Source organism: Trichechus manatus, unplaced genomic scaffold (assembly GCF_000243295.1).
Source record: "Trichechus manatus latirostris isolate Lorelei unplaced genomic scaffold, TriManLat1.0 scaffold00131, whole genome shotgun sequence".
In the NCBI taxonomy this organism is placed as follows: domain Eukaryota; kingdom Metazoa; phylum Chordata; class Mammalia; order Sirenia; family Trichechidae; genus Trichechus; species Trichechus manatus.
This window is the reverse complement of record NW_004444067.1, coordinates 627,736-654,441: the sequence shown is the minus strand read 5'-3', so window position 1 is coordinate 654,441 and position 26,706 is coordinate 627,736. Positions and strand designations below refer to the sequence as shown.

Below are 26,706 nucleotides of genomic sequence, written 5' to 3'. Positions count from 1 at the left end.
TATCCAACACACACACACACACACACACACACGGAGCTTATCCAACACACACACACACACACACACACACACACACACACACGGAGCTTATCCAACACACACACACACACACACACACACACACACACACAGAAATTGTTTGGCAGACTTTCATCTTACTTGGGATGGTCCATTTCCAAATGCTGTTTCACCAGGTGCTCTACAGCGGCACTCCAGGGGACCACAGCTGCGTACATTATCTTAAGGACAGCATCAAATATGAGCTACAAAGAGACACACACATTGATGAATAATATGGCTCCGGTTTTACGTCTCATGTAAATTAATGGCACTGCCTAATCTACAGCAGAGGTTTTGTTTGAAAACATTTCATCTTCTGTCTGCAAAGGCATATATTTCTTTCAACATTCACTCATGAAGAGCAATTTTATTATTTAAAAGAGTTAAGTATGTTCATTGCTAAAAGCTAAGTTATGTAGCTTTATTACTTTCTACAGATTCATGATTTTATTCATATTTTATAATGGTGACTAATAACAGTGTCAAGTCAAAATAAAGTTACATTACAATACATAAAAAATGTCCATGGTAGTTCTGTGGGTAGGAATGGGAGAAATTCCATTTTTTATTTTCCATAGTTAAAGCGAATCACGGGTAGTTTTTTTTTTTTTTTTCCTTTTTCTTCCTTTCTCATACTATAGAAATTCTTCTTAGCAAATACATGCTGCCTTTGTGATCAGAAAAAAGGCTTTAAGAACTGTGTTAGTTGGGGAGGAATAATTCGGAAAAAGAAGGTGAAAATGGTCATACAACTTGAAGAATGCAGTGAATGTAACTGGATTATCCACGTAGACACTGTTGAATTGGTTTATGTTCTGCTGTGCCATATTCTCAAAAACAACAACACAAAATAAAATTTAAAAAAAAAAACAAAAACTTTGAGAAAAGATTCATAGCTCAAAAGAGCAACCCAAACAGTCATGATTTACTTACATCTGTGTCAGATAAACATCCTATTACTGCCATGGCTTTTGCTTCCCATGCCGTTTCAAAGAGTGACGTAGACTTTGAGCTACACCTCTCCAATAAATCCTAAAAAGCGATAAACATACGTATTTTAAAAATATATGTATACTTTCACTCTAACTTAAAAGACAGAGAGACAGGTAGGTAGGTAGACACGTAGATAGCCTTTATGGATACATAAAAAACAAAAAATTCTAATTGTCATGAAGGTTGAATAATAGTCAAAGAATACAAAATTGCCAAAACTTTAGCCTTCAGTTTTATGTGATACAGAAAACTTAAGAAGAAAGCATTCTTGAAGAATCTATAAATAAGATTATTGCAGCTTACTACCATCTACAAAAAATAATTGCTAATATTTATTGAGCTCATATTCCCATTATCTCACAATAAACTTTTGGAGAAAGTAGTCATATTATGCCCATTTTATAGACAAGAGTTTCAAAGCTTAACTAACTTTCTCAAGGTCACCAGTCAATTAGTAGTAGAATTAACCCACATTCTCAGCCAATACAATCTGCTGCATAAATCCTAATGGGAAAGCATGACATTGCTTAAAGAGTTAAACATTTAATACAAAGTACGCTGCATATACCCAAGAAATATGCTGTATTGATAGAAAAAGTTACCTCTATGTACAGTAGGAGAAGTTCTTCCTCTTGCAAGTCATGTTCTCTCATGTAAACTCTTATAAACTTCTCTAAGGTGGAAGGAACAAGCTCTGGGGCCAACACTTTATCGAACATTCGAAACACTATGGTGGTTGTATTCTCCTGGATGCCAGAAGAAAGACTGCGTGAATGCAAACTCTAGCCATATGAGGACACAATAAACAAAATGATTCTCTTGAGACTGGGCTTTTACCTTCTCAAAATCAGAGAGGGTCAATCTGCAGTTGTATTTCCTGTGCAATGTGATCAGCTCTTGCAAGTTATTTACCAAAGTCCTTAACTGGCATACTTCCTCTGTGTTTTGATAATCCTTCTAAAACAAAAGTGTTAAGGTTGTTTAGGATATGAGACCAAATGGTCAACAATTACTTTAAAACAAAGATGAGAAGGTTAGGGGTCAGGGAAACTAGAATAATGGAAATGAAACAACCAAAATGGAGATAACAAGAATGCTCACGCATTGTGCAGAATGAAACTAATGTCACTGAACAATTCGTACAGAAATTGTTGAATGGGAACCTAAACTGCTGTTAAACCTTCACCGAAAACAATAAAATATTCATAAAATTTTTGAAAAAGTAGACTTGATTGATAATAGCCTTCAAAAACTAATCTCAACGCATTATTAAGTCTTACTCTTTTAGAGGACTTCTGAAGCACTGCTAATGCAGAAAATACTAGTTATGCTACTTAGAAGTACGTTTACATATTTGCTCTTGGCTGCCTCAATGGAAAAATGCAGTGCAGTAAAATGGCTTAAGTTGTAACAGAAATAGCAGAAATGAAAAGAGAACATTTTCCTTTTTGTTGATTTGAAAAGTATACAATAAAAGAACATAAAAGCAGAAAATTTAAGAAATGGGCATATTTCCAGAAATTTTTCTCTATCTACACGTAGACAAATCCTTTAACATAAATTGAATGTTTCGTTACTAAAAATTCATTCCCCATATCATACCAAGGAAATCCAATGCCAAGAGGAGGTCAATCCTAGCTCATTTGGTTTTTCTGCTGTAAAAAATACCTCTGCTAGTTGAAGTCCATTTTCTGGCCAGTTTGCCTTTAAAAAAAAATTAGAGATCATTAAAAACAATGTTTTATGCTATTGGGAGTGTGCAAACTGTCTTTTCAGTGTGAATTATACTGATACTACCTTATCAGTTAATTCAAGGTTCCTGGCTGCTTGCTCCAACCATTTTGCAAGAATTTGCTGAAACACAAACAGCATTTGAAAATAAAATACTCAATAGATAATTACTGAAATAATTACAAACCTCAATAATAATCTTTCAAAATAGACCCTTAAAAGAATTAACTGATGTTAATGTGACTTAATCTTCTGGGATATAAAGTAAAAAAATAAAATTAAATCATGAAGAGTAGAAATACTCAAAGCAACTCACCTGTCCTTCAGGTACAGTCTTTTGCACAAATGGAATCACGTCATTTTTAAACCATGGACAAAGGTTTTGCAAAGAGACTGGAGTAGAAATTGAGTTGAGCAAACTCTCAAGCATTTTCACATCAAACTTGCTTTCAAAGTTGGCCTAAATTATATAGTGTGAGAAATTAAGATTTATCCAACAGATTTAAATTAAGTGACAGCCTTTCTAAAGGGAAAGATCTATTAGGAAGTAATTTCAAGAAATATGTTACTGATTTAGTAATGAGCTCTATATACAAGTGATTCAAGAAGGGAGATACAAATTCTGTAATTTTCATAATGGCCATAATCTCATAACCAACAAGTCATTGCCATCAAGTCTATTTGGACTCATAGTGACCTTATGGGAAAGAGTAGAACTACCCTATAGGGTTTCCAAGGAGCAGGTGGATTCGAACTGCTAACATTTTGGTTAGCAGCAGTGGCTCTTAACCACTATGCCACCAGGGCTCCAACCCCAGGCAGCAAGTGGCAAATAATAAATTATGCAACAGAGGAGCTGGCAAAAATGCCATTCTAAGGAAAACTTAACTGGAGGTGATAGTATAAATCCTCACACACAATGCCTCCATTAATGGCATCACAACAAGATATGACTTTTGGGGCCTAATGTTATATGCTAAGACCAGCCAACATTAAGACGATTTAGGTCGGCAATCCTTGACCACAGTCTGAGCTGCAATAGAAACAACCTCCTCACTGATAATATATTAGAAAGCCCAACAATACATCACTTAGTAAAATGTTGCCTTTTGAGCAAAGTTGAGGTTTTAATTAGGCCCTTAATGAAGAGTTAAAATAAGATACTACTGTATCTTTATAATACTTCTTCTGATTTACTATCATCAAAGGACAATTTTCTCTGGGAAAGGTCATATTTATCAAGCGATCTGAAATGAGTCCATTATCCAATCACACTTGTCACCACCTGTTTGTTGGTGTCAACACTGATTCAATCACCTATAAAGCCATTAAGAAAAAAAATGCAAAACGCATTACCCGATGTCTGAGCCAAAGGTATTGTGCACAAACTAGGTTTCCTTCTCTTAGTTGTAAAAAAATATCTTTCAGGTCATCTTCATTTTTCAGAAATTCAATCCAAGAACTACCGCTGTGAGGTTCAATAGAGGAAAACAGTGGTTTAAAAAAAACTAAGGTTATGTCTTACAAGGAGTATCAAGATGCCTTTTAACAAGTTCTTTTTTTTTTTTTTTTTTACTTAGAAAGTTAAAAAGCAAAACAAATAGTTCCAAAGAGGACATAGTAAAAAGTGTCTTTCTTCTCCAAACACATAAACCAAAAAAACCCACTGCCATCAAGTCAATTCCAACTCATACCAACCATACACGACAGAGCAGAACGGCCCCATGGGGTTTCCAAGGCTGTAATCTTTACAGAAGTAGACTGCTACATCTTTCTCCCGCGGAGCCACTGGTGGGTATGAATTGCTGACCTTTCAGTTAGCAGCTGTGCACTTAACCACTGTGCCATCAGGGCTCAGTTCCAGACCCATAAGGCTCCAGTAAGGAGCCCTGTGGTGGCACAGCGGTTAAGTGTTCAGCTACTAACCAAAAAGTCGGCGGTTCAAACCCACTGACCACTCTGCGGGAGAAAGATGTTTCCGTAAAAATCGTAGCTTTGGAAACCATATAGGGCAGTTCTACTCTGTCCTACAGGGTCACTATGAGTTGGAAACGACCTGATGGGCAACGGGTCAGGACTCTAATCTCTTCTTGCAAGTCCTTCTGAGCTAATCACTACATATACAAGCAACTTTTTTAAATAAATGAGAGTGTTCTATGTAATTGTTTTGTACTTCAATAAAAATTAATTTTTTATTATCCTGATGCTTGCACAAATCAGCACATATGAACAACACTGTTTTTAGGGACTCGTATCCCATGTGGAGTATAATCAATGGCATGGATTTACTATAATTTATTTAACTAGTTTCCCCTAGCTCATTTCCAATCTTTTCCTATAACCAATAATGCTGCAAGAAGCATTCGGTCCTGATTACAGTTCAGAAATAGATGATGTATATGTCCTTAACATGATTCAAAACAAAACAAAACCCCTAAAAACCTGTATCATGATTAAATGATAATAGAAAAGAAGCACTTCTGCTAAAGTCAGGAACAAGAGAAGAAATACAAGAAAATTTACTTATAATCTTAAGAGTGGGCAATATCTTTTGAAACAAACATAAAAAATAAAAATTTCTGAAGGCAGGAGGGGACAGGAAAGCTGGTGATAGGGAACCCCGGGTTGAGTAAGGACAGTGTTGACATGTCATGGGGTTGTTAACCATTGTCATAGGACGATATGTGTACTGTTTAACGAGAAACTATTTTGTTCTGTAAACCTTCATCTAAAGTACAAAAAAAAAAAAAGAATTATCTATATGAGATCAAATTGACAATAGCAACTCAAAAGTTTTGATGGTAAGCCTAGGGATAGTGAGTTGAAGACAATGGTGATGGAATAACTTGGAAAAGGATAGTGAGAACAGCAGCACAACTAGAAGAACATAATCGATGTCACTGAATTGTACATGTAAAAATTTTTGAAATGGTGTATCTTTGGTTATGTATATTTTCACCGAAAAAAAAATAAATAAATAAAAGGTCCTCCGAGGTCGAGAAGGGAGAGTGTTGACATGGTGGGGTTGTTAACCAATGGCATAAAACAATATGTGTACTGACTGTTTAATGAGAAATTATTTGTTCTGTAAACCTTCGCCTAAAGTACAATAAAAAAAAAAGTAAATGTCTCAATCAAAATTAAGAATCAAAAATCAAAGTAATGCAGTTCTATATTTTCATACTACCTTTTTCCACGTAACAGATTTGCAAAAAACCAAAAATATTATAGTGTTGGTGAGTAAGTGAGAAAATAAGCACCCTCCTACGCTGTCCCTGGGAATGGATACACTTGGAAAACAAATTTAAATGCATGTATCATTTACCATAGCAATTTTACTTCCAGAAATTGATCCTATAGGTATATTCACAAGTGCACAAAATAAGGTCATTACTTACAAATATGAAATAGAATTATCTTAAAGATAGGACAAGTCTATTTATCAGGATGAATTAACAGCAAAGGAAAGTGAACCACTAGAAGATACGGTGGGAGTAAAACTATGAGCAAAGGCAGCAGATTTTTGTAATACAAATGACAGCTAGCAGAGTTAGCCAATAATTGGGCAGAAAAGATAATGTTTTCCATTATTCAACCCCCTAGAAACAAATTCAAAGGAATCCTCTATCCTTTATGTTATTCAAAACTTAAATCTAATTCATAATCTAATCATTAAAAATGAGAAATGTACAAACCTGAATTTTTCTGGTCCAAATGCTCCATAAAAAGTAGTCAGCTTTGCATGAGCCTTTAGTACCTAACAGAACAAAACAAAAATGTTATAATCCCAATGTTGTGTGCAACAACAGTAACACAAAAAATATAAAAAATGAGGCATTCTGTTTCAGAAGTTTTGCAGAAAATCTCATTTTATCCCTTATTTCAGGTCAACTCTCATAAACATGACTGTCTTTATTTAACACAAAACAGCAAAAAAACTTAGAATAATGAAAGCATTTCCAGTCACATTCAATGTAATAAAACTGCAAAAGAGAGGAATGCATTTGCTCATTCTATCTAGGTGTCCTTCAAAATCAATCCATTTCCCCATTGAATTATAAATGTCCTTCTGGCAAAACTTACACCATTTACTTTGAGATAAAAATGAAAAAAATATATGTGCACACACAGGTATTTTTGGCACCAACGAAATTATCATCACAGTTTATATTTATTTGAAGCTTAGCTGGTGCCAAGCACTATACAAAATGGTTTTGGGAATTATTTTATTTGACCTCAAAACGATCCTAAAAGTACTATTATAATTCCCATATTGCAGGCAAAGAAAGTTAAGTATTAAGATGACAACTTGCTCTTGGAAAAATACAGACCTATCTTGAATGGAAAAAAAACATATTATGAAGGTACGAAAAAACCAAATCCATTACCATCGAGTTGATTCCAACTCATAGCGACCCTATAGGACAGAGTAGAACTGCCCCATAAGGCTTCCAACGTTGTAATCTTTAGGGAGCCGACTACCACATCTTTCTCCCATAGAGTGGCTGGTGGATTCGAACCATCAACTTTTTGGTCAGCAGCCAATCACTTAACCACTGCACCACTAAGGCTCCTTGTGAAGGTACATTCATCCCGAATTAACCTATAAATATAATGTAATTACCTCTTTTAAGCCATCAGAACAGGCAAGAACAGTTTTATCTTCTTTCTTCAAAAGCTAAGATGAATAGTACAAAATATAGTTAGAATGTTTTTCATAAAAGGACATGGATTTTCTGTGAATTTTCCTTTATGAAAAAAAGAATCTTAAAAAATGAAATTGCATTTAAATCTGAAATAAACAGTGAACAATAAAGAAATGACAGTTTTTTTTTTAATGCATTTCATGAAAACAGCCTGTCACATTTTGTCCAGTTCAGCCCTACCTTGACTTTAAGGACTAGAACTAGCAATGGTACTCAGAGGTCATTAGAAGGGAACACTGTACAGCAAAAATGGCATTATTTGCATATGTATGTTAAACAAAGTCTATGATGGAAAAAGAAATAACTTTTTGGAAACGATTTTGTTTGCATTAGACAAACTAACATTTACAAACATTATAAACGCTTACCCTGGTTTTGGCATAATTTAGCATTTCCTGGGTTGTTTCATAGGTTATCCACTGAGCCTTCAAGCAGTAGTTCACCACAAATTCATCATCCTGTTTCACAAATGCCAGACACGGTAAGGCACCGGAATGCTGATCACATCAATCTGAATACTATGTGACAGAGAAAGCATACCTGGATTTTATGTAGATTTTCTTTAGCTTCATCTACAAGTGTTTGCCATTCAGTCTGCCCACTGATGTCCACAGAACTCAAAGCTAGTTTCTCCAGTATATCATTTGATTTTACCTTGTAAACAAGCTGTAATATAAATGCACCAAATCAAGCAACTTAAAACACAATGAAATCTGAAGATGACTGCTTAGTTTTATATAGCGTGATAGAAACTATTATACAAAAGGGTCAATTCTCAGGTAGTCCAGGAATAAGTTTTTTAAGACTGTAATAACTAGATAAATGAAAGATAATCTGGTTGTTTAAGAGTTACAGAAACATTTCTATTGAGTCAAGCAATATACTAATTGCTTTATATAACTTATTAAAATAGTAACCATTACATCTCATCATAAACCTCTAGGGTAAGTACCAATACTCCCATTTTACAAATGAGAAAATGGGCACTCAAGAGATGTTAAAGAATGTGTCTGAAATTATGCAGTCCAAGAGAGATGGAGCTGGTTTTTAAAAGATGACCACACAATTACGTTTCATGTTTAATTTCTTAACACTACCAAAGGTTCTTTCAAAAAACAAAACCAAATCTGTTGCTGTTGCGTGGATTCCAACTCACAGAGACCCTACAGGACAGAGCAGAACTGCCTCATAGGAGTTCCAAGTCTATAAATCTTTACAGAAGCAGACTGCCATATCTTTCTCCCACCGAGCGGCTGCTGGATTCGAACTGCCAATCTTTCGGTTAGCAGCCAAGTGCTTTGACCACTGAGCCAAAAGGGCTCTTTAAAGATTCTTTAGTGGCTAAAACCACCATGAGTTAGAAATACCCAAAATTACACGTTCCTCTTCCTATGGATAAAATACCAACTTTGACATGGGTTTTCTGGTTTTGAAAACTAAAATTTTAAGAATAGTTTCTCTCCTGTTTCTCCATTCTCTGTCATCTCTTTCACTAGACTTCTGATTTTTCTCTTCTATTCACTGTTTTTAAATGTTAGTTATTATGAAATCTTTCAGATGTCCACATAATGTAACAAATTCTCACATACTCATCCAATAATTTAAGCAATACAGCATATTACCAACATAGTTTAAGCCCCCTTTATCCTCTTCCCAAATACATCATCCTCCTTTTACCAACCAGTATTTATTGCTTCTCATTCCATTAATTTCTTTACTCCTTTACTCATACGCGTTTCTAAATACATAGAATTACTTTACATATCTTAAAACTTTATATTTTTAAATTTAGGATATATTCACCACACATTTAGGATATATTCTTCAATCAACTACAGTCAGGCTTTCTGCTCATTGCCTCCCATGAAACTGTCTTTTCAGGAGTTATCAGTGACCTCCTTATTGCCAAATCCAACAGACATCTTTCAGTTTCTATACTTGATCCTCTCTATAGTATTTGAAACTGCTGATCACCCCCCACTTAACAGTTTCTCCTTCCTTAGCTTCTGTAATCACACGTTTTTGTGGTTTTCCTCCCTACCGTATTTTTATGGCTCGTCAGACTTTGTCTACATGTGGACATCCCCTAGAGCTTGTTCTCAGTTCTCTGCTTACTCTGCACATTGCCCCTTACTGGTCTGAGCCATCGCCCTGGTCTCCTCTACCTCTAGATTCAGCTCAAAAAGAGCCCCGGCGGCACAAAGGTTAAGTGCTTGGCTGCTAACTGAAAGGCTGGTGGTTGGAACCCATGCAGCGGCTCTGTGGGAGAAAGACTTGGCGATCTGCTCCCTAAAGATAACAGTCTAGAAGATTACAGCCTAGAAAACTTCATGGGGCAGTTCTACTGTGTTACATGGGATCACAATTAGTCGAAAATTGACTCGACGGCACCTAACAATAACAGATGCAGTTCGGATCACTCTCCAATTTCCTACCAGACATCCCCTCATTTTACCACAGATCCCTCACGTGGAATTCGTATAAAGCAGAACTCATCATCTATCCCCCCAACCTAGTCTCCAGCACATTCCTTATTTTAGATAATGCCATCATCGTCCAATTAGTCAAGTCCTCTCCGTCCCCCCAGTGACATCTGATCACCAAACCCCACTGATTCCACCTCCTATGTGCCGCTCTTCTGAGGCCCTCTCTTGTACCTCTCCACCTCGTTGCACTAGTTCAGGTCTCTCACAGAAAGCTGCTTAGTTTTCCAATTGATCTTCACACCTCTAGGCTGGGCCTTTTCCAAACAATTGTCCACCTTTCTAAAATGACAATGTAATCAAAGATACCCCTTTGCTTACAACTTTCAGTAACTCCCCATTACCTGCAGAATAAAATCTGGATCCATTGTGATTGTGGGGCTAATTAACTTCAGGAAGGGAGGGGACTTATGCGGTCATGCATATTCATTGATTGAATCAATCATAACCCAAGTCATGCATATTCATTGAGGTTCCAATGACTAGGAGACTCTGGAGAGGGAGCACATCCCTGGGGACAATGGAGGTCCCGTGCCAGGACCTCTCCCAGGCTTACCCTCATGCGTCTCTTTGCTTGCATCCTTTCTGGTTATAATAAATGTGTAATTGTAAGTATAGGTCAAAGTCTCCATGAATTTTGTGAGCTGTTAGAGAGGATTAACAAACCCACGTGGGCAATGAGCCAGCAGGGGCTGGCAGTAGAGTCGATTTGTGTAGACCCAGCTCTTGGTGGCTGGGTGATAGAGAAAGGCTACATGGGCAGACGATGAAGGATAAAGTCCTTCTAGCTTGTGCCTAGTCCCAGAGGATTAGAGAGAAAAATAGAGAGAGAGGGAGGTCAGTTGGTCTGAAGTGCAGAGAGCTGTGCAGACTCCTGAGCCTACTGTTACTCCCTAATAATCTGGCCTCAGGAGGTCAGGGATGTTTTGATCTGGCTCAGGAGAGCCAAGGATGAGGTCTGACTCAACTCTGGTGGTTAGGGTCAGATACAGCAGAACTGCAATAGAAGCGGCTAGCGATGAGGTATAAAGATGTGGGAAGGCCTGGATCCATTTCTAGCTGGGTAGTGGATTCATACTGATCCTTGCCACACAGTTAGTGATAAAGGTGGGGTTTGCCCACCTTGTCCTTTTTACAGTGCAGTTGGTACCATTGTCCACACAGTGATGCATACAAGCCTGTTCCCTACTTCTCCATCATCATCTCCTTCTGCTCCTCTGCCCATATAACCTACCATGGAGCCCTGGTGGTGCAGTGGTTAAAAGCTCAGCTGCTAACCAAAGGGTTGGCAGTTCAAATCCACCAGTCACTCCTTGGAAACCCTATGGGGCAGTTCTACTGTGTCCTATAGGGTTCACTATGAGTCAGAATTGACTTGACAGCAACGGGTTTGGTTTTGGTTTGGTAGTCCTATCTACTCACTTGGAGTTCCTAGTCCCTGACTATTCATGGCATTCTTATACCTAGAATTCTCTTTGTCTCCCCGCCCTACCTGGAACGTCTTCAAGACCTGACATAAAGTTTTCTCCTTAATGAAGTCTTTCCTTCCCACTACAGATTGCTCTCTCCTTTGAATTCCTGCTATATATTTTTGGTATATATTAATTACAGGCTCTATCACACTAAATTCCAATTGTGATACACAGGGCTGTCTCCCCATCCTCTAGTACACAATGAAATGTTTGTTCAGTGAAGGAATGGATACCATGAATGATTACCTCCACATCTAGTCCAAACTGAATGGCAAAGTTCTCGGCTTCAGCAAATCTGTGTTTGTGGAGTAACCGGCTCAGTCTGATAAATCGGAAAAGACATTTCAAGGAAATGTTTAGTAATTTAAGTTTTTCACTAAGGGTAAAGGCTTAAAAGAAAAGAAGAAGTTACCTGTTTTCTGGTAAAGCTTCCGTAAGACATCGAAGTACTAAGACAGAGGCTGAGTCTTCAGATAGTCTGAAAAAATTTTTTTTGACTGTAAATGCACTTGTCATTTAATATTAATCAGTAAATTTTAACATAGCTGTTATTTAACAACTTATCTGGTAAAAAAAAAAGAAAATATGACCTACTTGGGATCAGTTTTGCAAATTCCCTCCAGAAGGTATATGGTATCCTACAATAGTAGCAAAAACATAATTAAAGTTCAAAAATAAAAGTAATGCATTTTATAATTATTAGAGTAACAACTGGTACAGGCAAAAAGTATCCATCAATGGATTCTAAAAAACTGGAAAAAAACCTGTTGAGGGTAAAGGATATTCCCATAGTTTCAAAATATCACCATATAGATTACCTACCAACTACAAAGGTGAAAACGTACATTTGCAATGGAGAAATCTGGCAGAACTGCGTTCACCAAGTGATCAGATGTAACATCACCAACAGCAGGACAAATGGCCACCACAGGCCCCTTCATATGGTGTACTTAGGAAACACCATTACCTATGCAGTATTCTTTTAAAAAAAACTTAACGTGAATCTAATTAGGATGAAACAATCTGATAAATCCAAACTAGAGGGACGTTCGACGAAACAAATGGCTTAAACTCTTGAAAAATGTCAATGTCTTAAAACACAAAAAAAGATGAACTTTCCTAGGTTAATGTAGACTACAGTGACACGAAGGAACCCTGGTAGCGCAATCGTCGAATGCTCAGCTGCTAACCGAAAGGTCTGCGGTTTGAACCCACAAGCGGCTCTACAGCAGAAAAGATTTGGCAATCTGTTCCTGTAAAGATTACAGCCTAGGAAACCCTAACGGGCAGTTCCATTCTGTCACATACGGTCACTGAGTTGGAATTGACAGGATGGCACACAATAACAACAGTGACGTGACAACTAAATGCAATATGATCCTTGATTGGATCCTGGATCAGGAAAAAAAACAGCTTTAAAGTAACTAGGACAAATGGTAAAAGGTGACTATGGATGATATATTTCCTAATCCATTGCTGTCGAGTATATTCTGACTCATAGTGACCCTACAGGACAGAGCAGAACTGCCCCATAGGGTTTCCAAGGAGCAGCTGCTGGATTCAAACAACCAACCTTTTGGTTAGCAGCCAAGCTCTTAACCACTGCACCGCCAGGGTTCTGCATATTTCATAGTAGTTATGCATTAACATTAAATTTTCTGAGTGTGATACCACCAAAACCAAATCTATGCCATCATGTTGATTCTAACTCACAGTGACCCTACAGGACAGAGTAGAACTGCCCTATAGGGTTTCCAAGGCTATAATCTTTAAAGAAGTAGACTGCCACATCTTTCTCCCACGAAGCAGCTGGTGGGTTGGAACTGCCAACCTTTCAGTTAGCAGCCAAGTGCTTAACCACTGTGCCACCAGGGCTCCTTCTGAGTGTGATGACTACTGTAAAAGAATGTTCTTATCCTTAGAGATACCTACTGAAGTATTCAGGGGTGACACGTCATGATGTCTGCAAGTAATTCTTAAAGGGATCAGAAAAATAAGTCTGTGTGTATAAAAAAAGATGAAGCGAATGTAGCAAAACTTTTTTTTAAAATATCAGAATTAAAACATAAATAAAACAATGCCTCCCAAGTTAATTTTTAATCTATAATTCCAATAGACACACCCCCATTGCCGTCGAGTCGATAGCCACCCTATAGGATAGAGGAGAACTGTCCCATAAGGTTTCCAAGGAGCGGCTGGTGGATTTGAACTGCCAGCGTTCTGGTCAGCAGCCCAATGCTTAACAACTGTGCCACCAGGGCTCCAGCAGAGACACAAAGAACTTGAATAAGCAGATGACTGATATTTCATGTAATCAATTTCCTTTCTTTTTTAATGTGAAGAATGACCTTGTATCTGAGGACTTTTCTGAGAATGATAAAGACAGTTTTAAACCTGAACTCTATCCAGGTATTCCACTAGGTTCTATTCATGCTTAGCCTAGGTAATGTTTTTTATTATAATGTATTTTTAAAACCTGTGTAAACTTACTGTGCTAATTCCAGTTTGAACCAGTGAAGAAACACTAGATACTTCCAAAGAATACAGTATCTCCATTGTAGGTAATGTATAAACTGCAAGATTTTTCATCTAAGAAAAACAGTAGAGCAGTTAATTCAGTACATCAATATAAACCCATCAGCACCAAATAGCACTTCACCATCAGGGGCAGAGATTTGTACTTGGGACAAAATTTAATGCAAAAATCATTTTATAATATAAATCTGTTACTGTGTGACATAAATGTTGCAGGTAAAATTATGTCTATCCTACCTTCCAAAATTGTTGAATGAAAACCACATACCCAAAGTCCACTGTACAATTTCTATTCAAGGTGAGTGTTAATCCCTAGTGCTAGAACTATATTGACTCTAAAGAACTTCTTTTTGATTCTTGAAATGCTCTGCTTAAAATGTGGAGCTGAGCATAGGGATCAAAGTTTATTAGTGGTTACCAGGACAGATGTGGCGGAGAAATGGGGAGTTATTGCTTCAGGGGTCCTGAGTTTCTTTTAACAGTGATGAAAAAAATGTAGAAATAAATTGTGCTGATGTTTGCAAAATACGGTGATCATAATGTCACTGAATAGTACACGTAGAAATGGTTAAAACAACAAATGTCTCAGTATATATTTTACCACAATAAAATTTAAAAACTAAATTTCAAATGTAGAACTGAGATTTACATGCATTTTTTTAAAGACAGAATAGTCCTTTCTCATTTGTCAAGCATCTGAGTGAACATAGCGCTAAAATGCTGTGAGCATTACATAATATCTACCTCTGAATTAGTTAATGCTATTCTCTAAAACATAATATGGACAAACATACAATAAAAATTTCTTATACCTTCTTATTAGTAGTAGCTGTCAGAGCTACTAGTTTGAGATTTGTGATCCCTTGCCTAAAAGACAAAAGAGGCTTCAAGTAAATCAAATAATCTTTGCCAATGGCTAAATATAAGTTAAGTCAATGTGATATTCTTGCATAAACATTAAAACTGGTTTACATAGAAGACATCAGATTCTATTTCTGCACGTTTATGGCTCAGACTGACACTCAGTTTCTAACATAATTCTTGGCAGTTCACACTGCCACATTCTCAATGAATCTGACAAACAATTACTCGGTCGTGACTCTGTCAGAATGTTCAGTGTTATTTAGAACTCAATACGTAGTGAATGATATGGACACAACCAGACAGGAAACCTGGTTGTAACAGAAGTTAGGACTAGTGTCATAATGTACCACGTGACTGACGAGGGAGACTCTGCTTCCGTAGTAAGGAGAAACTCTTCCATGTGAAGAGAGGGCCAGTTCCACACAGGAGTTAGAGTGTAGATATCCCATAAGCTTAGCACATTCTGCAAAAGAGACACACATCTCATTCATAGATCTTCTTAATGTTTAAAACATTTACATCTCAGGATATATTTTTTTTGATCTGTATACTGAAATGAAGCCCAGTACATTAAGATAGTAATCCACCCCCCCACCAAAGTCCTTGTCTTTATAAATGTGACCACGTTTTTGTTGTGAACTATAATAATCAAATGAAAACATTTAAGGAGAAATACCATAAACATACTTGTGTATCAAGAACAAAAAGTAGGTTGTCTATGAGCTGGAACTTCTTTGCACCTACAAAAGAGAAAACAACACGTCCAAGGACTACATTTCACTGTTATATGTAGCCATCTTTCAATAGTAAACTGACAAATTAATGGAAAGGCGGAACTACAGACAAAAAGTTCCTACTGTCAAAAAAAAAAAGTTCACATTCTCATTTATTTCTACCTCTATTTTGTTGTGGTTTTTTTTTTTTTAGGTGATCACTAAAATGTAAAATCCAACCATACACACTGCTGTTCAGTCGATTCTGACTCTTAGCAACCCTATAGGACAGAGTAGAACTGCCCGATAGGGTTTAAAAGGCTATAACCTTTTTGGAAGCCCACTGACACATCTTTCTCCCACAGAGCAATGGGAGGGCTCGAACCACCAACTTTTTGGTTGGCAGCTGAGCGCTTTAACTGCTGCACCACCAGGGCATCTACTAAAATGTAAAACCTCCCAAAATGAAGAGTAACAACTGCAACGTGTCAAGATTGGTCACCTATGTGGACAATTATCAACCTCATCTGTCTTGTTTCAGAGTGAGACAGGAAAACGGCTCATGCCAGATTCAGTCATTGACATGAAAATTAAAACTCACTAATAATGATCAAAGTTTCATTAATTTTTTATTATCTAAAAATTACATATATATATATAAGTGATATATACAATTATATAAGGAACTGTGGTGGCGCAGTGGTTAAGGGCTCAGCTGCTAACTGAAACATCAGCAGTTCAAACCCACCAGCAGCTCCATGGGGGAAAGATGTGGTTGTCTGCTTGTGTAAAGACTGACAGCCTTGGAAACTCTACGGACAAGTTCTACTCTCTCCTATAGAGTCACCTATGAGTTGGAATCAATTTGATGGCAACAGGTTATACATAATAGGTCACGTATATGTATAATAAACGTTACATAAAATAAAGATTACCTTTAATAATCTCTGAATCAATAATATTCTTAACAACCATTCCTTTCTTGGAAGAATCTGGTGCCCATTTTGTGAATGCACAATTACCAGTTCCCTAGAAAAGTGAAAATAGTACACCAATTACAAATTCAGTTCTTAGACCAGAACCTTCCCCAAAGTAAAAACACCAGAGTTGTGTACAATATTAATTTCAAAACCTCATTATATATTCATGTCCAACAAGGTTTTATATTCCATTTCCTCTCTTGGTGTGTTTTCAACAGAAAAGAATGGAAAGAACATTGAACTGCTGTTATTGGCTATAAAATGAATATTTAATGGTAGGCATTTCAGGCTATTCACCAGAAAGACACGGGGGGTGGACGCTAAGACCTCTTCCAGTATTATGATGTAAGTGTAGTCTCTGATTGTTAAATATGTTCATAAAAACAGCCACAAACATTTGAAAAGCATTTTCTAAATATTAATTTTAAATTATTAAACAAGATACATACAATGTGGAAATGTGAATACTCCTTAATATATAATGTCAATTTGGCTAGTAAAACTGTTTTATCTGCTATAATTATATTGAATTTCTGCCTGCTCCACCTTGAATATAATATTAGATGTTTTCTCCCCAAATTCAAAGAAATTATGACCACAGTAATCAGAAATGACATATACATGGTAAAATGCTACCTTTCATGTATCTATCATTAAGGAGCCCTGGTGGCAGAAGGTTAAGTGCTTGGCTGCTAACCAAAAAGGTCAGTGGTTCAAGCCCACCAGCTGCTCCACAGAATAAAGACCTGGCAATCTGCTCCCATAAAGATTAAAACCCAAAAAAAAGCAAACTCACTGCCATCGAGTTGATTCGAACTCATAGTGACTCTATAAGACAGAGTAGAATTGCCCCATAGGGTTTCCAAGGCTGTAAATCTTTACGGAAGCAGACTGCCACATCCTTCTCCTGCAGAGGGGCTGGTGGGTTCAAACCACCAACTGTTTGGTAAGCAGCTGAGTGCTTCAACTACTACACCAGCCTAAGAAATCCTACGGAGCAGTCCTACTCTGTCACACACATTGCTATGAGTTAGAATCGACTCGATGGCAGCTGGCAACAACAACATCACGAACATCATACAAGGAGGTATACGTTTTGAGTTTTCTCTCCAGTGATGGTAAATTGTGCTTCTCTATATTCTTGCCCAGGTTTCTATTTTACTAACACACATATCTGCAAGTAGCTTAGCTAGCCAAACTAGCTAAGAATAATGTGGAATCACTCAACATGCAGGGACTAAAGCAAAGATTTTGGCTCATTGGGATCATCCTTGATCTAGAAGTTCTTAACCTGGTGTATTTCAAGAATTCAGGAAATCTGTGTACTCGAACAGGGAAAAAATTACATACTAAACTCTATCCGAAATTTACCATTACTTTCAATTATGACGACAGGCCACAAAAACAAACAAAAAACCGCAGTAGAATTAGCGGTACCCATGACTTTATAACTATGTACTATAATTTTAAACTAGTGAGGAGTGTAAACAGTATTTTGAGACAACTGCAATAATCTGGCTTTTTAAAAAAATCCGTGACTTCTGTTGCTAACAAAGCTACAGGTACTGCTAATTACATTGTTTTTATATTCCTTTCTTTTTTTGCCTACCTTCATAGTTGAATGAAATGTTAAATTTCAGATAGTATTTATGGAAAACAAAGATGTATCTTTTTTTCTGAAATAGAAACTTAGGTTTACTTATGGAATTAATTTTATATGGGCTTAATTTTACAATTTCCCTGATTTTGTGACATGTTACAAATTAATTTGCAGCTTAACCCCAACTGCAATGTTTTACTGAGGAAACACTCTGGCTACAAAAAACAAAATTTTATAAAAAGAATTACCCCAATTATCACAGGGATTTCACTTGCTAAATCGCCGACAACAAGATTAAGACAACCAAGAGTATGATGATTTTCAGTTGATATAAAAGTGGACTTGATTTGTCCTTGTAACTGCAAAATTAAAAAAAACAAAAATATTATACATATATATTTTATGCTCTACAGTCCAAATAACTTGAAGAGATCGACAAAAATTAGTTTTAATCAATCAGTTACACATGTATTCTTAAATGGAAATGTTACTAAAATGTATCATGATAACTCCTAAAATAAGAACCAGTAGATCTATTATATCCAGAATCACTCTCCAAAATTTATATGAAAAGTTAAATTTAAACACGGTTTTATTTCCTTACCTTTTTTGCTGTATTGAAGTCTACACTCTCAATTGCTGCATTAAAAAAAAAAAAAAGCAAGCGAAATTTAGAGGGCTAATCTACAAAATACATAGAAGTCAGCCCTTCTGTATCCAGAAGAGGAAACTATATACAATCTAGTGAAAAGAACACTGGTCAGAATTTAATGAAGCAGTGCTGACTTTCCAGTTTTGCTCTTGGCCAATGACACAAATGGTGACTGCATTTCCTATTCTAGGCACCAGCCAGCCTGCCTGAGTGTCCTGAGTGCCTCTCGGTATCTTTCCTTAGCACATTTCTTCCTACTAAGAGGGTCTTCTCCCGGCTGTCCAACTCTCCCACTCCTATTCAAGCTCTAAAGGCGTGTTCTGAAAAGTCTTCAGTGCCTGTCACTCTGTCATGGAATAGCTCTTTTATTTGTCTAGCTCCTTCACTGAATTATGGAGAGCCATATAGATTAGAAATGCTGGTGGCATAGTGGTTAAGAGCTACGGCTGCTAACCAAGAGGTCGGCAGTTCGAATCCACCAGGCACTCCTTGGAAACCCTATGGGGCAGTTCTACTCTGTCCTCTAGGGTCGCTATGAGTTGGAATTGACTCAACAGCAACAGGTTTGGGGTTTTTTTTAATGTAGTTTAAAGGAGCCCTGGTAGCGGAGTAGTTAAGCACTCGGCTGCCAACCTAAAGGTTGGCAGTTAGAACCCACCAGCCCCTCCTTGGGAGAAAGATGTGGCACTGTGCTTCCATAAAGATTTACAGCCCTAGAAACCCTATAGGTCAGTTCTGCTCTGTCCTTTAGGGTCACTGTGAGTTGGAATTGACTCGACAGTAACGGGTTTGACTTTTTTTTTTTTTTGATGTGGTGTCAATAGCTAACATGTTTGGCTGCTAACCAAAAGGATGGAGTATCAGTCCACCCAGAGGTGCCTCAGAAGAAAAGCCTATGAATCTACTTCCTAAAAATCAGCCATTGAGAAATCTGTGGAGCACAGTTCTACTCTGACACATGTGCAGTCTCCATGAATTGGAGCCAGCTGGACTGCAACTGGTTTTTTGTAACGTATCTTACTCCTTGTCATATCTCCAGGACTCAGCACAGGCTTGGCACATAGTAGACGCTTTAAAAGTGTTTGCTGAAATATTTATTGATTGCTTACTCTGTGCCAGGCACTGTGCCCAGGGCTGGCCAGGGGGATAAAGAACACAGACTCAGGTGAACAGGGAAGACACACTGAACAGGCGTGATGAGTACCACAAAGGAGGAAGGAGGATGCTCCGGAGGAACTCCATAAAAGAGCATGGGCCGAATCTAGCAGGGGGACCAAAGCCTACTCCGTAACTAGACTGCAAGCTTTCCTGAGGGTGTAGATTGTCCTTCTATCTCACACTCTGAAACGATGCATCTAATTCTGTGCTCTCGACTTTTTTTAAGCAGAAGAATCCTTTCTTCAAACAAAAGCTGACCTGGAAGCCCAACCAATAAAGCAGGAAAAAGGCAAACAACTTTCCTTTTGGTTGAAGTGGAGGTGGAAGCCCTGGGTCCCACCTGATGAGGTCTTCTCCCAGCCCTCTGCCCCTTCTCTCATCCTTTGTGATTACTAAGAGGTGCAGCACAGAGCAGTTTCCAAACCACCAATCTTCTGAAGTCACTCCCTCCATTTACAGATGGGAAAATGAGGTCCAAAGAAGTTAGAGAGACTTGCTCATTTCTTTTATATCCCCCAGAACACTTAACACAGGTGCCATAAAGCATGGACATGGCATCAATGTGGATAACTGAGGGGAAGCGTCAGAGTATAGTAAAAAAGAACACGACTTTGTTGTCAGAGGTGCCTAGGTTCATGTACGGTGAAAACTGCGAAGGCTGGAACCTGTGTAAGATGGTAAACTGTCTGACGAGGATAACCAAACATTTTCCACTGATAGACAAGTGGTAAGACTGCACCTGTCAAAGGCGGAAAACTTGCAAGACCTGGAAAAACAAGGCAGTCAAGTTCTGGCTCTCAGTTTTCACTGTACTAAATGTGCCATTTGATAAATATGCTTCCTTAGGCATTTCACTTAACCTCTCTAGGCCTCAGTTACCTCATCTGTAAAATGGAAAGACCAATACGTCCTTCATCGGATTTTCATGAGGATAAAATGTGTTTAAAGAAATAATAAAATATAGCTCAGAGAGACATATTATTCATACCACTCATTCAGAACATCTTGTAGATTATTGCTCTACATTAGTAACACTTAATCGTTTCAGCTTTTAGGTTCATTTATTCTAGCAAAAACCACTTACTATTGTGCTACTGTATACATTTCTTGATGGCCATAACCCCAAATCCATCGCCACTGAATCGATTTCAACTCAGGGCAACCCTGCAAGACACAGAACTGCCCCATAGGGTTTCTAATACTGTAATCTTTACAAAAGCAGACTGCCATATATTTCTCCCACAGACTGGCTGGTGAGTTCGAACTGCTGACCTTTTGGTTAACAGCCAAGCACTTAATCACCAAGCCACCAGGGCTCCCTTGATGGCTATAAACAAATTTTATTTCATCAGATTTTGTTACAGCATTAACAGTGGAAAATCCGTATACTCTGAGTACTCAAAAGTACACTCGGTATCACAGAATACAATTAAACTAAAATAATACTTGTAAAGAGAATATGTAAAAATTTACCTGGCAAAACAGTATGAAATATTCCTACAAATCAATAGGAAAATAATGCATTAATTACCTTGCTGAATTTTTACGAGCTGAAGGTTTGTAATGTAAAAGAATCCTTTGTTTGTAAGGAGCAACATATAATAGGTACCTATTGAAATAAAATCAAAATCAGTGTCTCTAAAAAGGAACATAGATATAAAATTTAATATCCTGAACTGACTCAAAATATGTCACTTAGTTCACTGAAATTCTAATCATCAAATATTAACTAAATAGATAAGCTTTATTTACAAAGAAAATGGTAAGGTACTTGTCAAAAATAATGTCAACTTCTTTCAAGCTTTTATAAAAAAAACAAACTTCACTTGCCAGATACAACAAAATAAAGGAAAGGCCAGTCAACTTTTGTTGAAATCAAAATATAAGTACAATGAAACATACAAAAACCTCTTAAAGAACATAATGTCTCTTGGTAATTTACGGAACTTTCAAAACTGTTAAAATGTGTTTAGAATATTACATTTGAATTTCTACACATTTAAGCTTAGGAAAAGAGCTAAAATGAAAAATTTGTTATGTACCGTGGCAATATTTATAGCATCAGTAGAAAATGTCGGTTATCTATAGGTAGCATAACAATATACAATGTATTGTTAACCAGAAATTTGATTATTTTTTTGGTTGGGTATTAGTCAGAAATTACCATTTGAGTGAAAACTGACCTTCATTTGAACCATCTTTCTCAATAACAAGACTCCGGTAAGTACACTCATTTTCATCATTAGCCTTCTGAACAAAAGCCTAGTTGCAAATAAATTTTAAAGGATAAGGTTAAACCCAGAAAAATACAAGCAAAGATTATATTCTTTAAACCCTACGGTCATCAATTACCATTAGCAATAATTCTGCCTCTATAGCAAAGAGATTTGTTTTAAAATGGAAAAATATTTTAGATAAGCACACTCAGAATATTTCCAAAGATTAATTTTTCATTTTCGTGCTCATTAAATAAATGTTTCTGAGGTGTCATTTTTAATTTAATGCAAACAAGCATTCTTCCAAAAAGTAATAGTTTGCTAGGAGTCTGAGAGATTATTTAGAACTTAGATAACGAAAATGAAAAATAAAACAAAGCCTTACATTAGTGAGTAATGTTTGCTTTGATGTTACATGAATAAGATGCAAGTTGCCATTTCTCTCACCAACCAAAAGAAACTTTCCTTCTTGACAGAGGCCAGCCACATCCACTTCAGTATCTGAAAATTACAAATCAAAGTTACAGGCTTCCTTCAAAAATGTTTATTGTTATTATCCAAAAAAATCAAATGTGGTCATTAAGAGTCAACCTCTTAAGCGTCTGAATATTTCAAAAAAGTTGTGGTGAAAGTAAAAAAGAATACTACTGATTTATTTACTGAGCTCTTAGTACATGCCAAGTGCTCCTCTAGGCCTTATGGGTATAGCTTGGAATCACAAGATTCCCACCCTCGAGGAGCTCAAATTCTAAAGCAAAAGTGCATGATAAACAACTAGCATAACAAGTAAGTAAATGATCTGGCATGTAAGAAGGTGATGCTATGAAAAAAAAGAAAAAGTAGAGCAAGGTAAGAGACCAAATGAGCCGCGCAGGACACAGTAGTAAACAGTGGTCATCAGGGGTGGATTAACCAGTAAGCAAGGTACCCATGGGCTTCATTGTGTTTGCTTACTAATCTGCAGTGCAGTGAAAAACAGGAGAAATTGTTCACTAGATTAGTAAGTACGCACAAGTAAGCCTGCGTGTACCTTGCTTATTCGCTAATCTACCCGTTGGTCACGATGGGTCTCATTGAGAAGGTGAAATATGAAGGAAGAGTTGACGGAGGTGAGGAAGTTAGGCAAATGGAGACTGGGGGAAGAGCATTCCTGGCAGAACAAGGACCCCAAAGCAGAGCATGCCTGATGTGTTTGTGGAAGAGCCAGAAGGCCACCACAAAAACCACTTGCCATCAAGTCAGTTCTGACTCATGGTGACCCCATGTGTGTCAGAGTAGAACTCTGCTCCACAGAGTTTTCAATGGCTGTGCGCTTTTGGAAGTGCTTTATCCTTTGCACCACCCAAGGACTCAGCAAGGCAAGAGGGGCTGAAATGGAGGCAGAGAGGGGAAGGGTGGGAGATAAAAGCCAATATTATGTGAATGGTTTGTGAACTAAAATTATTCGACAGCAGTATCTTTACATAAATCTGTAATAGGTTAACACAGCCCATTATTTCATTGGTGAAATTCTGAATCTTGTAGACCGATCAGGCTAGATACATTAGGATTCTACAAAACTTTAGTTTCCAGCCCTCCTGTTGCAATCAAAATTGTGTTCTCAAATGTATTTCGGTTGTCTAAATTCTTACGAAAATATTTCAACAACTATTTTTTCCTCAAAATGTCTTCTCAAGATCCAGAAAAAACTTTCATATTTTCCCCATTTTCTAACACAATCACTGACTTATTCCTTAATTCACTTATAAGTACATATTTGCTTGTAGTAAAAGTCGTTTAACTCAAAGAATTAATTCAAAAGTATTTCAATGGCTATGTCAGTGGTATACACTACCGTTGTTGTGTCGAGTCAATTCAGACTCATAGCGACTCCAAGAGACAGAGTAAAACTGCTCCATGGGGTTTCCTAGGCTGTAATCTTTATGGGAACAGATCAGCAGGTCTTTCCTCCCACAGACTGGCTGGCGAGCTCAAACCACTGACCTTTTAGTTAGCAGCCAAGAGCTTAACCATTGCACTGCCAGGGCTCCTTGGTCATTGTTGTTGGTTGCCGTCAAGTTGATTATAACTCACGGCGACCCCACATGGGCAGAGAAGAACTGCTCCATAGGGTTTTCAAGGCTGTGAGCTGTTGGAAGCAGATCGCCAGGCCTGTCTTCCAAGGTGCCTCTAGGTGGGTTTGAACCACCAACCTTACAGTCAGTAGCCTAGCGCTTAACCGTTTGTGCCACCCAGGGATGGTATACCCTCTAAAAGTATTTAAATGTTTGTTGATGATACTGAAATCACATACAAGATTCAGGTACTTCAGTACCATGTTGGCTCAGCTATTTGTACAATATTCTAACACAAACTTTAAACGATGCAAGTAAACTAACTTGTTGCTTTACATGTATGTTTCCCCTTAGAATTATTGAGAGAAGGTATCATCTCAGCATCCTTTGAATCTAGTGTCTAAAACATAATAGGCACTCAAGATTAATTTCTTGAAATTAGTCTAATTTTGATTCTTAGAAATAATGGAGTAAAGAAAAGGCAATGAGATGGAAACTGATAGTTCATTAGCAAGATATATTTGACTTCCAACTTATGGGATTTCATTACATCAGACTTACCAAACATTAGATGCAACTGAAGCGATCTACAGATGCTGTCAAGCAGAATCACTGACTGGTCTGCTATAATAATAAACCCATCACTTAAACTGTATGCTTGTATCTTTGGGTTTAACGAGGCCTGTGGCAGAGGAAAGCAATGATTTAAATTTAAATTTAAAATCAAAACATTTTTATACAAGTGTAATAATACTTATGAATAGTATCTTCACAATTCCAAGCACCCAAGTTTAAAAGTGCACTCAACCAGCTAACAAACACATGAAGAGATGCTCCTGATCATTAGCAATAGAGAGATGCAAATCAAAACTACAATGAGATACATACCATCTAACCCCTGCAAAAATGGCACTGATCAAAAAAACAGAAAACAAATGCTGGTGAGGTTGTGAGGCGATTGGGACTCTTAAACACCGCTGGTGGGATTGTAAAATGATACAACCACTTTGGAAAACGGTATGACGCTTCCCTCAAAAAGCAAGAAAAACAAATGTCACATGATCCAGCAATTCCACTCCTAAGTATATATCCTAGAGAAAAATGAGCGCTGACAAGAATAGATAAATGCACATTTACTACCAGGGCATTATTCAGAATTATTCAGCATAATTGCAGCATTATCCAGGATAGCAAAAAGATGGAAACAACCTAAGTGTCCATCAACAGATGAATGGATACACAATTTGTGGTATATACATACAATAGAAAACTAAGCAACCATAAAGAATAATCATGACTCCAGGAAACACAATACAGATGAATCTGGAGGACATTGTGCTGAATGAAATAAGTCAATCACCAAAGGACAAATATCGTATGATACCACTTTTATAAAAAGTCAAGAATCAAGAACAGGTTTACACACAGAAAGCAACATTCTTTGATGGTTACCAGGGATGGGAGGGGAGGGAGGGAGAATCACTTACTAGACAGTAGGCGTGTTAATTCTGGTGAAGGGAACGGCAATACACAACATGCGGGAAGTCAGCACAATGTGACCAAGGTAAATAAAGACAGTGAGAGGTACGCAAGAATAAAGGACAACCATGGTAAATGCTATAACATATACAATTCTGCAACAACGGTAATAACAACCAAAAATTTGGGACTGATTACATAAGTAGATATGTATGCTATCTAGGTGTGGGAGGGCATATGGGAGTACATGTCTGGGCATATATAGGTATCACCCATTGCCATCAAGTTGATTCCGACTCATAGTGACCCTATAGGACAGAGTAGAACTGCCCCATAGGGTTTCCAAGGAGCAGCTGATGGATTCGAACTACTGACCTGTTGGTTAGCAGCCAAGCTCTTAACCACTGCGCCACCAGGGCTCTATATATAGGTATAACTAGGAGAATTTATATATATGTATACATATTTGTATGTGCTGCATATATATCCATACGTGCACTAGAGCACATAGGGGGCACACTTATAGAAACTTCTTAGACATATCCAAACATCTCATGGGACAGATTCTAGGCTTGACAGCTAAGGACCATACTCTTGGGGGACATCTAGGTCAATTGGTATAACATCGTTCATAAAGATAATGTTGTACATCCTAGTCTGGTGAGTAGCATCTGGGATCTTAAAAGCTTGCAAACGGCCATCTAAGATACAACTATTGGTCTCTTCCCATCTGGAGCAAAGGAGAGTAAAGGAAACCAAAGACTCAAGGAATCAATCAGTCCACAGGACTAACAGCCCAAACAAACCACAGCCTCTTATAGCCTGAGATGGGAAGGACTAGATGGTGCCCAGCTACCACTATTGACTGCTGTGACTAGGGACACAATAGAAGGTCCCAGTTAGAATGAGAGAAAAATGTAGACCAAAACTCAAATTCATAAAGACCAGACTTACTAGACCGATAGAGACTGGAGGAACCCCCAGGACTATTGCCCTAAAACACCCTTTTA

The 26,706-nt window shown here is 37.5% G+C and overlaps 1 protein-coding gene across 1 annotated transcript in view; it reads right to left on the bottom strand.

Annotated features, from left to right (window-relative positions):
* Positions 1-26,706, bottom strand: part of KNTC1 (kinetochore associated 1) — an 80,782-nt gene that overhangs the window by 49,748 nt on the left and 4,328 nt on the right. Inside the window, exons 3-28 of the mRNA XM_004384971.2 lie at positions 24,779-24,899; positions 22,549-22,664; positions 22,131-22,209; positions 21,479-21,556; positions 18,742-18,776; positions 18,386-18,496; positions 16,493-16,586; positions 15,532-15,584; positions 15,192-15,307; positions 14,793-14,847; positions 13,936-14,034; positions 12,040-12,083; positions 11,858-11,923; positions 11,692-11,767; positions 8,031-8,156; positions 7,859-7,948; positions 7,409-7,462; positions 6,480-6,541; positions 4,141-4,252; positions 3,101-3,244; positions 2,851-2,907; positions 2,656-2,757; positions 1,891-2,010; positions 1,656-1,799; positions 994-1,092; positions 160-263 (exon numbers count right to left, since the gene is read on the bottom strand). Coding sequence (XP_004385028.1) covers positions 160-263; positions 994-1,092; positions 1,656-1,799; positions 1,891-2,010; positions 2,656-2,757; positions 2,851-2,907; positions 3,101-3,244; positions 4,141-4,252; positions 6,480-6,541; positions 7,409-7,462; positions 7,859-7,948; positions 8,031-8,156; positions 11,692-11,767; positions 11,858-11,923; positions 12,040-12,083; positions 13,936-14,034; positions 14,793-14,847; positions 15,192-15,307; positions 15,532-15,584; positions 16,493-16,586; positions 18,386-18,496; positions 18,742-18,776; positions 21,479-21,556; positions 22,131-22,209; positions 22,549-22,664; positions 24,779-24,899 — 2,357 coding nt within the window. The remainder of the gene's footprint in view (positions 1-159; positions 264-993; positions 1,093-1,655; positions 1,800-1,890; positions 2,011-2,655; positions 2,758-2,850; positions 2,908-3,100; positions 3,245-4,140; positions 4,253-6,479; positions 6,542-7,408; positions 7,463-7,858; positions 7,949-8,030; positions 8,157-11,691; positions 11,768-11,857; positions 11,924-12,039; positions 12,084-13,935; positions 14,035-14,792; positions 14,848-15,191; positions 15,308-15,531; positions 15,585-16,492; positions 16,587-18,385; positions 18,497-18,741; positions 18,777-21,478; positions 21,557-22,130; positions 22,210-22,548; positions 22,665-24,778; positions 24,900-26,706) is intronic.